General features: G+C 41.3%; 4 protein-coding genes and 1 long non-coding RNA gene across 7 annotated transcripts in view; 3 read left to right on the top strand and 2 right to left on the bottom strand.

Moving 5' to 3' along the window:
• The window catches only part of LOC124329250, a 409,843-nt gene that overhangs the window by 188,863 nt on the left and 206,089 nt on the right, over window positions 1-14,891 (top strand). The window lies entirely within an intron of this gene.
• Window positions 127-4,561, bottom strand: LOC124329016 (zinc finger CCCH domain-containing protein 4-like). The gene is made up of 5 exons (XM_046787924.1): window positions 4,164-4,561; window positions 3,160-3,469; window positions 2,561-3,095; window positions 2,336-2,487; window positions 127-2,267 (listed from the first exon to the last, which is right to left on the bottom strand). The coding sequence occupies exons 1-5, from the start codon at window positions 4,241-4,243 to the stop codon at window positions 543-545; spliced, it is 2,802 nt and encodes a 933-aa protein (XP_046643880.1). The 5' UTR covers window positions 4,244-4,561; the 3' UTR covers window positions 127-542.
• Window positions 4,791-5,798, top strand: LOC124329196 (dnaJ homolog subfamily B member 9-like). Its single transcript, XM_046788251.1, has 4 exons — window positions 4,791-4,906; window positions 5,071-5,220; window positions 5,301-5,536; window positions 5,611-5,798. The coding sequence occupies exons 1-4, from the start codon at window positions 4,831-4,833 to the stop codon at window positions 5,761-5,763; spliced, it is 615 nt and encodes a 204-aa protein (XP_046644207.1). The 5' UTR covers window positions 4,791-4,830; the 3' UTR covers window positions 5,764-5,798.
• Window positions 5,851-10,040, bottom strand: LOC124328999 (transcription elongation factor SPT5-like). Its single transcript, XM_046787882.1, has 8 exons — window positions 9,805-10,040; window positions 9,354-9,748; window positions 9,145-9,282; window positions 8,385-9,084; window positions 7,845-8,303; window positions 7,247-7,783; window positions 6,390-7,175; window positions 5,851-6,311 (listed from the first exon to the last, which is right to left on the bottom strand). Exons 1-8 carry the CDS (start codon window positions 9,868-9,870, stop codon window positions 6,051-6,053), a joined length of 3,342 nt encoding a protein of 1,113 aa, XP_046643838.1. The 5' UTR covers window positions 9,871-10,040; the 3' UTR covers window positions 5,851-6,050.
• LOC124329019 (sentrin-specific protease 6-like) lies at window positions 10,319-13,918 on the top strand. Of its 3 annotated transcripts, XM_046787929.1 has the most exons (11): window positions 10,319-10,443; window positions 10,517-10,742; window positions 10,804-10,944; window positions 11,005-11,239; window positions 11,331-12,013; window positions 12,122-12,270; window positions 12,345-12,473; window positions 12,542-12,869; window positions 12,957-13,093; window positions 13,193-13,463; window positions 13,530-13,918. In XM_046787929.1, the coding sequence occupies exons 1-11, from the start codon at window positions 10,415-10,417 to the stop codon at window positions 13,896-13,898; spliced, it is 2,697 nt and encodes an 898-aa protein (XP_046643885.1). In that variant the 5' UTR covers window positions 10,319-10,414; the 3' UTR covers window positions 13,899-13,918. The 3 variants fall into 3 exon arrangements, with proteins under 3 accessions (XP_046643885.1, XP_046643883.1, XP_046643884.1); XM_046787927.1 differs by having other exon boundaries at window positions 10,804-11,239; XM_046787928.1 differs by having other exon boundaries at window positions 10,325-10,742; window positions 10,804-11,239.

The following is a 14,891-nucleotide window of genomic DNA, read 5'->3' as shown; positions in this document are numbered from 1 at the left end:
CAGTAAGAAACGCGATTCAAAAAACCAAAACCGTGGACGTCCGTCTTGGGAGTCTCAAGAATCATACGTAATCCAAAATCAATGAAAGCAAGATAGAAACGCAATCTGGTGTAGTAATAAAAGTAGTAGGTAGTAATAAAAGTGTATGGTTACCTTCTCACGGATTGTACAGATTGCTTAACTAAGTCTACAGGATCCAATACATGTTATCAACATCAAAAATGAACATATTAAATCGGGAAAAATCCTGGTAATTTAGCGGATAAAACGAGTATGAAATGAAATAATGGCTTTTCATCAGAGGACTGAAAAAACAATGCCATAATCGTTGATCGGATAATGATTATGTGTATATCAAACAAATGAGACACGGTGGAATTGTGATCCAATCAAGCGTAGAACATTATATCGCTGTACAGTTCCGAAGAATCCAAGTATAGAAATGGTTCAGCCAAATATTCTTAAGCAAATGTCAAGACCGTTTTAACTAATTCACTCAACAAAATACACAAGTTCGATACCCACATGTAAATCATAAGAGCTTAACGGAAGACTCGCTCATTCGGAGGAGGGGTGTACGATCTCTCCGACGAGTCGGCAATAGCTGGCGAGTTCTTTTGTTGGCGTGGATCCCGTTGGCGCGGATCCCGACGGTTTTCCACCTGTCGTGATGGCTGATTCAATTCATCACTAGCATTCCGATCGCCGTAAGATGGGTTGACGTTCCGGAAGTTAGCGTAAGACGTGTCTTGCGGCGAAATATCTAGAGAACTTCCTTTCGGAAGTAAAGGAAGCATACCCGGTGGAGCAGCTCCTAGTAATCCAACACCTCCAGAAATGCCTCGCTTATCTGGGAGCATCGACGTCTGATGTGACTGTGGGGCAGCTACACGGCGTGGATCCCGAGCCCGCGGATCATTTGGAGCCGCTCGTAGGGGGCTGTAAGTTGATGGTTCTGGCTCGTAATGTCGGATGGGAGCTGCAACGGGAACAGGATCAGGACTAGCCGGGCCGAGCGGTATTGCAGGAGGGTCGGTGCTTGTAAAATCACGGACAAAAGCACTTCCCTTTTGCTGGCGTGGATCTAAATGAGCCCAATTGGCCTGCACTCGTATGAGACTGTAATCGAGTGGGATGTAATCAACCAGCCACACTTGATATTCCATTGGAGGTCGAGTGGTGATGGAGGCTTCTATCTCGGGAGCCGGCTTGTGGACTGGTGCCGACTTGAAAGGTAAGGAGAGGCGCCTGAGATCAACGTCAGAGGATCCGATGTCATCAAGATTTCCGAGTGGTGGCACCAGGCCACTTCGTAGATCTACATCCGCAGTTATTCGGTTGTCTAATCTCAAATCAATGTCTTGGCGAGACGTTGCAGAGACCCGAAGGTCAATGTCACCCATTCCTACACTGGAGGTTGATACTTGGGCGCTACTTCGCACACGAGGGTCACGCGTGCGAGGATCTCTCCTGCTGGTGGATTCGGGACCCGAAGAGCTACCGCCATACTCGCCTGATGAAGTTTGATTTTGCTGCAAAGATGACAGGGCTTTGGCGATTTCAGCCACGTTGATGTTCTCCAGCGAAGTTAAATTCAAATTGGTAAGCGCAGGAGCTGAACCTTCTTTGTCGTCGTGTACTTCAGGTTTTTGTCGGATGCTTTTTAAAAGGTCGGTAATGGATTCGCTCGTCTCTTCTTCGTCGCTGGAATACCACTTGTCGTCCATGGAATTTTTCTCATTCCGTGGATCTAATCCTTCTTGGGTAGAAGCTGGTTCCCGCTGTTGCTGTTGTATGCGACGGTAGAGTTGGCGCTGTCTGGCTGGAAGCTTTGATAAATAATCAACAGGTTGTTGTCGTTCTTCTTCCTTGACTGCTGTTGCTGCTGCTGGTGGAGAATAGTGTTGCTCCTCGATCTTTTCTCTCGGTAATTCATCAACTGGATTTTGGGAATTACTCCGTTCGTTCGTCCTCTCTTGCCGCAACTGACCGAACCAGATACTTCGGCTGTTCTCCTCCGGCTGTTCTCCACGACCGTGCTCTGCTTCTGTCACGGTCGAATCCTGATAAAAAGCTACTCGACGGGTGCAATCGTCGTTTCTTTCTGCTAGCTGTGCATTGTTGTGATGCCTACTGGCATCTTTTTGAACGGTTTCAGTTTTGTTGGTATTCCCACCGGTTGATTGGTTTCCAGCCTGGTCGAACAGAACTGGAACATGAGGCCGTTTTTCACGCCCATTGGGTAGTGGTGAGAAGTGGTCGATGGCCTGATTAAGTCGATAAATAACGTTATTACAAAACACTCGATGAATCCTCAAGTAAGACTTGTACATACCTGAATAGTTTCTTCGCGAGTGAGTCTGGGAAAATCTCCGAGAATTTCTCGAGGTGCTGTTTCAATGTGCTTGATTAAGATTGCCCGCATTGTTTCCGAGAGTGGCTCATGGCTAAATTTGCACTCTTCCGCACTGTGTCGACACTTTTTGCCTGAATAAAATTGTACATAAAACTGGTTAATTACTTATGACAATAGAACAAAATGTATAAAAATTTAACTAACCTGTGTGAAAAAACTTGCAAGGAAAGTCTTTGTGAAGGTAAAGACACTTTTCCTTTTTGGCACAGCAATCCATCAAATAGAATTTACAAAGTTCCATTTTGCGGGGTGGAAGGGCGGCGTGAGAGTAGGGGCAATCATTTCCTCTTGAGCACTTCCCCTCCATATAAAATGCGCAGATGGATTCCTCTTTCATTTTATTGGAGGACATGTTGGATTGAGGAGGATTGTTCTTTGCTGCTCTTCGATCTCTCTCGGAACGATCCCGTTCCGGTCGCCTTCTATCACCTCCACGATCCCGACCACCACCACTGGCGGGTCTTCGTCTCGGCGGGCTGTTTCTTCTGGATCTCGCATCATTCCCACGCTGACGACGAACTGAGCTCATATTGTTATCCTCGTAGTCGCTTCCAGCTGATTCACCTCCGCCATATCTCTGAAGCCGCTCGATCGGCGAATGCCCCCGTGCATTCACGTTGTCATATTCTCCATCATCAACGTCTTCGTTATCTGCTTCCTGTGTTCGTCTTCGTTTGCGCTAATTAAAAATGTAAATAGATTAGTTGTTTGTGTTATAAAGTTGAATTCTAAACGGAACATACATGGGAATCCCGGTGACTAGGCACGTCGTCTTCTCCCGCTCGTTTGCGTGTCCGGCTGCTGTTGGTGTTAGATGGCGCCCGTTTATCTCGTCTTTTTTCGGCATTGGCTCCTGTAGTTTTAAAGTTGAGAGAATCCTGTCTCTCGCTTTGGTTAAGTGTTACCGTTTTAAAATCTTCCTTGGCCACATCGCCTTTATTCGCCGTAGATTTAACCTCCGTTTTGTCTTCTTTCTTTTTATCTTCTTGGGGGACTTCTTCATCGTCAGAAGCGATTTCGCCTTCCTCTAAATCTGCATCATCTACGTTATCCCTAACAAGAAGATGAACTAAAATTAAATTTCATTCTGGGCCTGGTACACATCATTCCATATTGTAGCATAAAGACCATCATTTTATCTCTTTCCTTTCCATTAGAGCTTCACATTACTTTAGAGAAATAACCAACTGTTGTTAAAATTTAGGAAAAAGAGATAACGGGATGTCATTATCATTCCACAGGCGCAAGTCGAGGGAATATTTTTAAGTGTAAGGAGTGATAGTGAAAAGAAGGGCATGCATAATGGATCACGTGACCATCGCGTGATACGTGAAAACCAACCGAAATTGAGATTTTCATTCTGAAACGGACTGAGTTAAACATAAAATTCTTTCGATTATTTTCCTGTCAAATTACTTAGTAGAACATGCTCTTAAATGTAAAGCATTTTCATTCATTGCTTGAGTTGAAAAATAAAATAATAAAAAAAAAAAGATGGACTGGCAACGACGGAGATGATAAAGAACAAACTTAACAAGAGTCCTAACTATCCAAACTAACGAAGTTTCGATAACCAGCAATTAAGAAACTGATCAACCAAGTGAAATCAAGAAAATTAATTCCATAATTCGAGGAGAAAATCTTGTTTCTTTTCGACAATCCATCGAGGCCTTGTTCTAAGAATCGGATGTTTGGAAAGCAAGAGGAAGGGCAGAGAAGGGAGGGTAGGATAGGAATATACTCAAACCTTTCATCATCTTGAGCTTGATCAGAATCGACGCCTTTGCCGAATTGGAGGTCATTGGCAAACACACCATGCAGAGCCATGACTTGGTGACAGCGCACATCAAAATGGCGCTGGCACAAAGAGCAAGCAAGTCTAGCCAGAGACTAGTCGATTGAGCAAGCCCTGGGGTTTCTCTCGAGAGCACTGGGGAGTTGTGATGATGCTTTCCGCGTGGTTCGACACACGCTCCTGTTAAGTTCCGTTTTCCTTCGTCTTTTCTTCAACAACAGAAAAGTTAGCGTTGGAAGATGAATTCAATTTTTGTCCATTTTAGTCGAGAAGAACGCAATTTGCTTCAGATTTCAGGACGATGCATTTCATCGCCTACCGTCGTCTGGTAGTCGTCGCAGATTGAGAATTCCTTGTCTTGATGCGTCGGAAAAGAAGCTTCAGGGAGACATCTACCGCCCGTTTATCAACACATGCATTTCCAAAACGCACCCTTGCGTTTAATAAATTAATAACAAAATATCTTCGTTATTTTAATCGTGTTGTTAAATAATTATTCCTGAAATTCAGCTATTCAAAATGTTAGAATATACTTAACCTAGAGAAGTGGGCTAATGTGCCCAAGGATAAGGTGATGTTGCGCAATAAAGGGGAGGAGCATCTTCAATCTTCTAGACGAATGAACACATTCCAACTCATAAATAAAAAAACATTTAAAAAATACGTAGTCAATTTCGACTATAAGAACTTTCGAGGTACGCAAAATAATCCACGTTATCATTTTCGCAGTGATATCTCCATTTTTCCTTGTTGAGTTCCTTGTTTTCTTGTTCCTTTTGTTGAGTGATCATGAGAAAACTCATTTGCATATCTTCGTTTGTTATTCTTCTTGTACATATTTCCAAACATTCAATCGAAGCTATCGGTGGCAGCAATTACTACGATATTCTAGGAGTTGATACCAAGGCAACAGAACGGGAAATCAAGAAAGCTTTTCGCAAACTTGCCCTGAAATATCACCCTGACAAAAATCCAGCATTTGAAGAAAAGTTTAGAGATATTGCTGAAGGTAACATTTGTTTTGCATTTTTTTGGCCTCAAAATTAACAAACTAAGATTTCATTTCTGTTGTTGCTATGTATTTTACAGCTTATGAAATACTCTCCAACCCCAAGAAAAGGAAACAATATGATGATTTTGGTGCAGAGGGCACAAGAAACAATGGGAATCAACATTCAAAGTTTGCTTACAACTTCAATTTCGATGATTTTATGATGCAGTTTGATCAGCATTTTGGAGACTTCCATCACAAGTTTCATTCTCCCACCAACAAAAAGCATCAAAAGAAAGCAGACTCAATGTTCAATTTTGGCAACATTTTTAATGCAAGTTTTATTAAACTAAGCAAAATATTTTTATTCTAACTTACCAAATGTTTCTTTTTTTTAAATTTATATAGGATGATGATGATATGTTTGGTGGAATGGATATGCAATTTGATAATATGGATTCAATGTTTGGTTTCACAGATGATTTACATCAGGGGACAGGATGTAAAACAGTTACTCAAAAGATCGGAAATGTTGTTACTACCTATACGCAATGCTCATAAATTTTGTTATAAATAAATTTACGTTGTTATCCGTTTTTTTAAATTTTCGAGTTTAAAAATCAATGTGAATGTATGGGAAACTGCTTATTATCCGTATTCGAAAACTTCATGTATTCATCCGTACTATTTCAAGCAGTTACATGAAAACGATTGGCATTTCATTATGAAGTTCCCTCGTCAATATAACTCATCAAAGCTACAGTGAATTTCTAGCCCAAATGAAAGTGAAGAATTTTGTTTGTTTGTTCCAAGTAAAGTCGGGGCCCGCAAATACGCAACTGGTCATTTTATCGTGCCGTCATCTTGCAAAGGTACCGCAGCTGGAACATTCGAACATCGCCGGATTCTAGTTTAACAACGCCTTCTTGGTGGTCGATTGAAAGCAACTGGCCACAGCTTTCTCTTTCTTCTCCCAAAATGATTTTGACTCGATCTCGCCGATTTGGCACGATGGGCTCTAATAACTCCCCAGCAACTGTTACAACTCGATCCTCGGCCGGTAAGAAAAGAGAACACATACCACCAGATATGCCACGGATGATACCACTCTAAAATTACACATTAAAAAATATTAATTTATCAAGTGAAAAAGAAAATTAATTAATATGAAGTATCAATGATATTACCTGTCCCGAGAGTCCCGCATCACTATGCGAATCCTTGAAACGTACTTCTATGTCGGTGGTATACCAGTCCTGAGAAGACAACGAATCCATTCCGGCCCCTGGTGTCTGAGGATTGAGAGGTGACGGAGCTACACCAGGAGTCATAGGGCTATAGCTCATGGGAGATGGCGATGTATAACTTGAAGCCATTCCAGGTGATGGATGGAATGGCAACCCAGTACTTGGGCTAGGAGTCGGAGCATAACCGGATGGACTCGGTGAGGCTTGATAAGGTGCCGGACTCGGACTGGGTTGGTAGGGTGAATAAGTGTGATCTGAACCGTAGGATGTTCCTGGTGTGTGAGGGGTGTAGGGTCCTTGTGGAGTGTCAACATGGTAGGCTGACCCAGGAGTTGCCGGGTTATAGGCTGGCGAAGGAGACTGATCATCCCAATTGTCCAAATCTCCATAGTCGGTCGATCGAGCAGGTGTATTGGTAACGGTTGGATCCCATGCTCCGGATTGTCCAGGTGTACGGGATCCATCATGAGAAGGTGTCATACCACCATAGTGAGGAGTACGTGAACCATCGTACAGTGGAGTTTGTGATCCATACATCGGAGTACGAGATCCAGAAGCATACATGGGTGTATCACGGCCTTCAGCCTGTGAAGCAGGAGTTTGGCTGTACGTAGAAACAGCGCCAGATTTGGAGGGTCCTCCAACAACGGCAATTCGAGTTCGATCAACGGATACTGTTTGACATTTAGAATGTAATTCGACGCGGGCTGTTGAATCTGTTGCGTCCTAAAAGGATGAAAAAAGAAGATGCTTTATTCTTTTCCTAGAGGATAAAAAACACGTTTTCGAAAATTTACCTTGACAATTCCGATGTGACCTTTGTATGGACCTTGTGTAACTTTGATGGTCTTTCCAATCAAATCTCGATCTCGCCCAATTCTTCCACCTCGTCCAAATCCACCACCCCCACCTCCACGACCTCCTCCTCCTCCACGTCCACCGCCTCTTCCACCTCCTCCTCCTCCTCCCCCGCCTCCTCCTCCGCTCGGGTGCATGGGTGAAGAAATTCTGGGTGACATGTAGCCCAAACTCGATACTGCTGGTGAACCTGAAGCAGCACCTTTACTACCGCCGGCCAATACAAGATGGCGAGTTTTGCAAACGAATATGCCACCATTCTCAAGCATCATTCGGGAGTGAAGGAACGCGAAGTTGCGATAAAGATGACGGATTTCTCCTTGACGACCAGAATGAGGTCCATCGATCACTTTAACAATATCCTTTCGTTGTATGGTGTTCTGTTCGGAATCCAACGCTACGGCTTGGCGATTCTCCTTACGACGTTGTAGAGCTTGCGGTCGGACTGCTACAACTTTTCCGTGCATATTTAGAACCTAATGAAATAAAAAAACAAGAGTTAGATCTCTGAATGTGTGAGAATCGTTCAAGACATACTTGGAAATTTTCCCGCTCCAATCGAACGATAACACCAACAGACTGAGCGTCAAGTTGAACCAGATCACCCCACTGGTACTGGCCCATGGAGTCGACTCCTGTTGCCATGTCAGAGCACAACTGTAGGTCTCTGGGCAAAACTTTGAGTTCATGCATTGTAAGATCTGAAAAGAGTACAACCATGTTGTCCTCAACACGAACAATGAGTCCTGTATCGTTTTCGTAGCGGCCGGCAATGACGCGAACATGGTCACCCATTGAGAAATACTTTTTCAACTCGTGAGCCTGAAACTCCAAGGGGTCCTTGAGATCTTCGTGTCTCGGCATGACCGTGATTTTATTGCCATCAATGGCCACAATTTTTCCACGGAGATGAATAAGTTCACCTTCACAAACTTCGACGGCGTCCCCTGTAGCAAAATTATGGGTTGCTTCTTCTTTACCCGATACAATTCGAACCTAGAAAGGAATTATATTATGAGTTAACGACAGAAAAGGACCTAAATATTAAAAATAAAAAACAATTGGAATAACACTTACGGCCATGTCAACCCCTTCTACAGCCTCTTCAAAACGCTCGAGTTCAATCAATGTAGGTTTAACACCATCGGCAAGGATCGCGGTCATAGAAAAATTTTTGTAAAGAAAACCTTTACGGGAGTATCGGTTTCCCTCAAAAATAAGGAAATCGCCATCACTTGTAACTTCTCCGCCGACTGCTCTGATAGCTTCCAGATCAAAAAGTTTTAACGGTGGACGAATTTTGCGTTTTTTCTTTGCTTCTGCATCAGATTGAGCAGTTCGTAGAGCTCCACGTGGTCTGCTATAGTCAATTCGTGGGATCAATTTTAGATGAACCTGATTTTGAGCTACATCCACATAATCAACTTGGGCAATATCATCCTTGAATATGCCTCGCTTCAGACGAACCCATGATTTGGGCTTCATTACACTCTGCTCTTTTACAACTCGTAGAACATCGGTCATTTCCTTGATTGGGACCATCTGCTGGGCATAGAGACCCATGCGAAGGCTACCAATACCGTCAATCGCCTGCTTAACGTGGGTTTGTTTGAAAGCTTCAACATAGATATATCCTTTGACGCCTTCAGGAGACACAATTGATTTGATTTGCAATGGTTCTTCTGTGAATTGGTAAGCAATGAATTTTCTCATCAGTTGAAATACTGTTTGCTTCTCTTCTCCCAATCTGCACTTGACCATCCACAGATTTGGATCTCTGAAAGAAGAATTGTAAGTTAATTCTTTCCTTTTTTTTTTTAATTATTAAATACAGTACTTGACTCCAGGTAGCAAAGTTTGCTGGGTAATTTCATCAGTCATATCTTCACCACCATCTCCAAAGTGTCTAGTAACAGTAGCTTCATCTGCATATTTCTTTCGAAAATATTCTTCTACTTCCTCTTCTTTTGAACTACTGTGGAGAGAAAATGTATTGTTAATACTTTGGATAAAATTTGTTAAAGCTTGTGTTTATCTACAACTTACTCCCACATTTGCTGTTGTCTGCGTCTCCCATCAATTTCTCTTGCTGTGGGCCCCATTTCATCAACTTCGTTTCCTACCAGACCATAGTTCTCAGCTCCATCTTCCCATTCTTCTTCATCTTCAACCTCATCATCAACTTCTGCTTCCTCCAGAATGAAACCACCAAATCTATCACTCTTCTTGCGTTTTCTTCTCCCTCCATTAACTTCTTCTTCATCTTCATCTTCTTCTTCCTCTTCAACTTCTTCGTCATCTTCTTCTTCTTCTGAATCACTGCCTCTGTGGCGTTTACTTTTTTTTGCACCCTTATCCCTTTTCTTTTTCTTTTTGGATTTGTCTTTTTTCAGAGATTTCTTGTTTACTGCTTTGTGACTACGGCCGCCAGAGTCATTATCCTTCAAAATTTAAAGGTTAGATTTCGTCAAGTAAAATGGAAATGTGTAAACCATACCGAACTTTCAGCATCACTGAGGGCTTCCTTCCTATCGGAAAAATTACTATCTTCGCTGTCCGACATGTCTTAATTGCTTGCTGAATACTTTTTTGAAGAAGAAAAACAACGATTGCACCCACCAAACAATGCTACAACGTTTCAATAAGATAGAAAACAGGTAAATTGTTCTTTCTTTCCAACTATGTTGTTCCTAAATTGAATTCATCTGCGTCACTCACCAGAGGAAATTTTGCAATGCATGGATAAACAAGTCTGAGAGTCTTTAGACGCCATCTATCCTTTGATTCGAAAGTATTTCGCAAATGTTTTCATTAAATGTGTAAAATACGGCTTTTCAAAGTTATCCATTTTAAAATTCAACAAATATAAAGAAATTAATTATCTTATGTAGTTTAATATCATTAATTTCTGAAATAATTATTCAAATTATTTTAAATAGATTGTTTGCCATACCAAAGCGCCACTTGCCACTAAGAGTTTTTTTGTTACTTGGCCTACCTGGTTTAGTTTAGTTGAAGCTGCAGAGCACATGAGACGATAGTCAATACTGCTGGTCTGGTACTGCACAGATCTAAACGAAGTCAAATATCATAGCCTTCATAGGTAAATGTACTTTGCGGATAGCACATGTGACAGGTAAATCAGGATGAAATCAAACTGACGTAGAACTGTTGATATTCAGTCCAGATGGTTGAGATTTTATAATTAGTATGGGGGAATCGAGTTCCAAGTCCGAAACTAGTGTAAATTCAAACCAGCGGTCAGTTTCGGTACCGGAGACTAAGGCTGTTTTAGTTTCTGAAAATATTCAACCGAAACTACTGAAACATAACTCAAATAATAAGGGCAAGAAGATAATAACACTTCAAGAATACAGAAAACAGATTGGTCACAAAGTGATCAATCAAAAATCCACTCAGAAACTTGGGATCACAGTAAGTTTTTGTTTCTTTTTTTTTAAATTTTCTATTACAAGTAAACTGTGTTTTTGTACAGGCTAAACAAGAGTCAAATTCAGAAGAGAAATGCCGTGGGCAATCACCAGATCCAGATAGTGCCAATTGCCCCCACTGTGGATATTTGGTTTCCACTAATAAATGTATGAGGTGCATGCGCGTCTTTGAAAAAGAAAAAATGGTACATCTCACTTCAAATCTTAAGTCATTACCTGGAAACAAATCATCCGGAATCTCTCAGATGTCAAATGATTCATCGTATGGCTCCCGACGCACTCGGACTCAAAATGCTCAACCTTCAAGACAGAGTAGAGCCAAATTTGAGGAACCACAGTGTGTAACACTGAGTAGCGATGAAGATGATGACTTCTTTCAGGAAACAAAAAAACTCAAATGTGATGGTACCGACAAATCAACTGAAAAATTGGATGTCAACCCTTCAATTGTGATTCAAGAACAGCCAAATATTAAAGAATGTTAGTTAAACACATTTATTTCCATTGCTGGTTTTTCTCATTAATTTATCCTACTTTTTTTTTTCTTTTAAATTCTTTGTTTTTCTTCTAGGTGAACCTTTAAATGGTGTCTCAATGGATTTGCCTATTGATGCAGAAGAGGAAATTGGATCAAGTGATTTGCTCCATTGGAAAGAAGGTGGATTGAATGGACCTTTCTTTGCCGTAAACTGCCGATCTGTTCGTATTGGATCGTATAAGATTACTCCATTGGGACGTGTGTTATTCTCATCCGAAGGAATTATGCTGCAAGCTCCAGTTTTTCACAACCACAATGGGCCATCAGAAAAGAGTGCTGTTTGTGTCAATGTAGCTATCCCAAGTCAGCAACTATTAAAAGTGGACGCTTATTTCAGCCGAAAGCTTCAAGTCATCTTCCTAAATGTTAGTCCAAGCTGGTGTCGCCAGCTTTCAAAAAAATTAGGGCTATCCAAAGGTGGCCCATATTGGGATTCTGCTAGCGAAGACGAAAATCAAAAACGATTGACACTGCTACCCGACGGGTTGGACGATGCAGCGAAGAACGCAATCAAACAAGTCTTCGTTCCTCAAGGTGTTTATAACGAAATTAATCAGGCCGAGGCCAACCGGCTCTTGGTTATTTCCTCACCCCCAGAAGTTCGTGATGCGCTGAAACGTCTCCCCACGAGCACTGCTGTATCAGCAGAAACAAGTGTTTCGACATCTGAAACGCAATATGTGAATGGTGGCAAAGATGATGCTAGCAAAGTTGAAGTAAGTTGTCGTAATACTAATACCAATAACTACGCTATTGGTTAAGTGTGTAGTTCGTATAGTTGAACGCCGAATTTGTGCCTAAAATCAGTCTTCATTTTCTTCTAGATACGAATAACCAGGGGATCCAGTAAATCTCTCGCAAGAAATGTTTTGCCAGTGACTCCAATGTTTTCCTGGTCGGATGGACCCGACCGCTTCTCAGTAACCACTGAAGATTATGCTTGTTTAAATCAGGACAATCTACTAAATGACAGGTAAATTTGGCATTGCACCGTTGTCTTTCTCTCTGTAATTACCTTTTACTATTTGCTTTGTTTTTCTTTTGCAGTATCATCGACTTTTATCTCCGATACGTTTTCAGTACTAAAATTGATGAAAGTCTGAAGAAGAAATGCCACGTATTTTCATCGTTTTTCTACCAAAGGTTAACGACTCGCCCACCCAAAGTCAATGGACGGTACAAGCTCTTAATCTATTACAACAACCATTTTGAAGTGTAATTACTCTAGAGATGAATTTACACAGGAAACATCCAATTGAAGATGACGATTCCATTTCGATAAAGGAGAAACGTCATTCAAGAGTTAAATCGTGGACAAAGAAAGTGGACATTTTTGAAAAGGATTATCTCGTGATACCCATCAACGAGCGTAACCATTGGTTTCTAGCCATTGTCTGTTTTCCTTGGTTATCAGGACCGGTGACCGCCATAGACAATCAACCCATCAAACTTCGCCCCCAACAAACATACTCCAAGAAAACAACCCACCCACAGAGGACATTTGTAGCCGTGAACGGTGAATCGTTTCACATAGGAAGTACCACAGTTACGCCTGTTAATTCAAATTCAAAGGTATTAATGTCTGCTTTATTGGTTTAAACGAGTCGACATGATAAACAAACAATTTGTTTCATTTGCTTGTTCTTATCCGTTCTTTAGTCAACCAAAGATGACCAGATTACGTTGAATGTTGACGCAGAAAGAGATGAAGCTGAGAGCGACGAAGAAGAATTATTATGTGCAATCGACCGCACTCCAGTAGAAAAATTGCCAGAGATTGCTGGTCCTATCAAACAGTAATTCAAATTCATTTTTGTCTTTTAATAATGCTTCAGTTTGCCTTTAGGGATAGTCTTTTTCATGCGACATTCTTATGTTTTATTCTTGTATTCTAGGCCTTGCATCTTGTTTTTTGATTCATTGGCGGGAAGCGCACACAATCGAGTTGCTACGACTCTTCGCGAGTATTTAATGGTGGAACACCAAGTAAAGAAAATGAAGCCAAATGAAAAATCAATTGTTGCTTTCAGAAGGGACGCCGTTAAACCGTCAACCAACCCCTTTACTAAAGACTCGATGATATCGGCATGCCTTGATGTGCCTCAACAAAATAACTCGTACGATTGCGGGATATTTGTGCTTCAATACGCAGAATACTTTATGAAAGTAAGTTAGAATTTTTTTATTAAATTTTTTATTTTGCTGAATTAAGTTTAAATTTTATCAATTCAGAATCCAATTCCGGATTATAATTTACGGAATATAAAATTAAGCAATTGGTTTCCACCTCATATTGCCGGAAGGAAAAGAAAAAACATCCAGTTCTTATTGATACGGCTCACCAAGGAAACGAATCCTTCAGCAGACCAAGTTCTGACATTGTTACCTCGAGATGACGTCAGAATTGCACTTCAAGACCGTAGTAAGACTGCGTCCGCTACGAATAAAGAAAATGGTGAAATTCAAAGTGAAAATAAGACGGAGGCGATGGAGGAAGACGGCAAATCTGAGGTGTGTCTCGATAAAGAAAAGGTTGAAAAGGGAGCCAGCCCATCAAATATCGTGTATGACCAAGAGGCGAATAATGAAATGGAGAAATAGATTTTTTTTCTTTTTTGTTATCGGTTTGTCGTTCTCCTAAACTAAAAGAAATGTTTCGACTGCGAGAAAAAACAGGTTACCAACTTGAAAGGTTTCAAAGTTTGTTCAAAAACGTGACGTCAAACACATTGTCAGAATCAGAATATCAAAGTCGTACTCTAGCTATCGTTCATCAGCCATGAAATTAACTGCTACCGGACATAAAAGGTAGAGAAGAGAATGTTAGGCTCGGTAGTTTTCAAAATCGGTATTGATACTCTTGGCTATTCTACGGAAATCTTTTGTTTGTTTTCCCTTGGAATCCCTTCCATTCCGCATGTGATCTTTCATCCGTCACCGTTATATTCCGAATGAAAAGATCGATAATCGCTTTATGAAAACTGCACGTTGGTTATAGAACTGGGCCTATAAGATGGCATATATATTCCACCTTTTCCTTGGTATGTCACAGGCACGTGAGCTCATTGATGTCTAATTGGATGTAGGTACAACCGGAAGGCCTTTGTTGAAAACATGAAAGGAAAGGCTGGAATAAGACGATCTGCTTGTACGAATGTCGATGACATGTCGGCGGCTAACGAAAGTGGCTTAATTGTCACTGGGGTTTTTTTTTGTCTGTAAATCAACTCTGGAGAGTGGGATGCGCAACCAAATCATCCCGTTTCAATTGAAAAGGCGGCGATTGAAGTTGACATCGATTCACGCGTAAGATCTAAATCTCTAAATCTAATTTAGTCTCGAAAAAGCTACTGTCAAATCATTAATTCAATGTGTAGCTTACATTTATTGTACTTGTACGGGTGGGGGGAGGAAAGTGGTTCTTCTAGCTAATGGATAGATGGATAATATGCTAACAGAATGAATAATGGACGTATCTCATTCATGAGCAGCCAGTCGAACTGCCGATGGAAGCCAGGGGGAAATCCTGGGCAGAGGGACCGTGTATTCCATCAATGTTCTTTTCCATTATGTTGTGTTAGCGATTCTAGCGAA

This window comes from Daphnia pulicaria, chromosome 3 (assembly GCF_021234035.1).
Source record: "Daphnia pulicaria isolate SC F1-1A chromosome 3, SC_F0-13Bv2, whole genome shotgun sequence".
NCBI lineage: Eukaryota > Metazoa > Arthropoda > Branchiopoda > Diplostraca > Daphniidae > Daphnia > Daphnia pulicaria.
The sequence above is the reverse complement of the archived record's forward strand: the minus strand, read 5'-3'. Positions and strand labels throughout refer to the sequence as shown.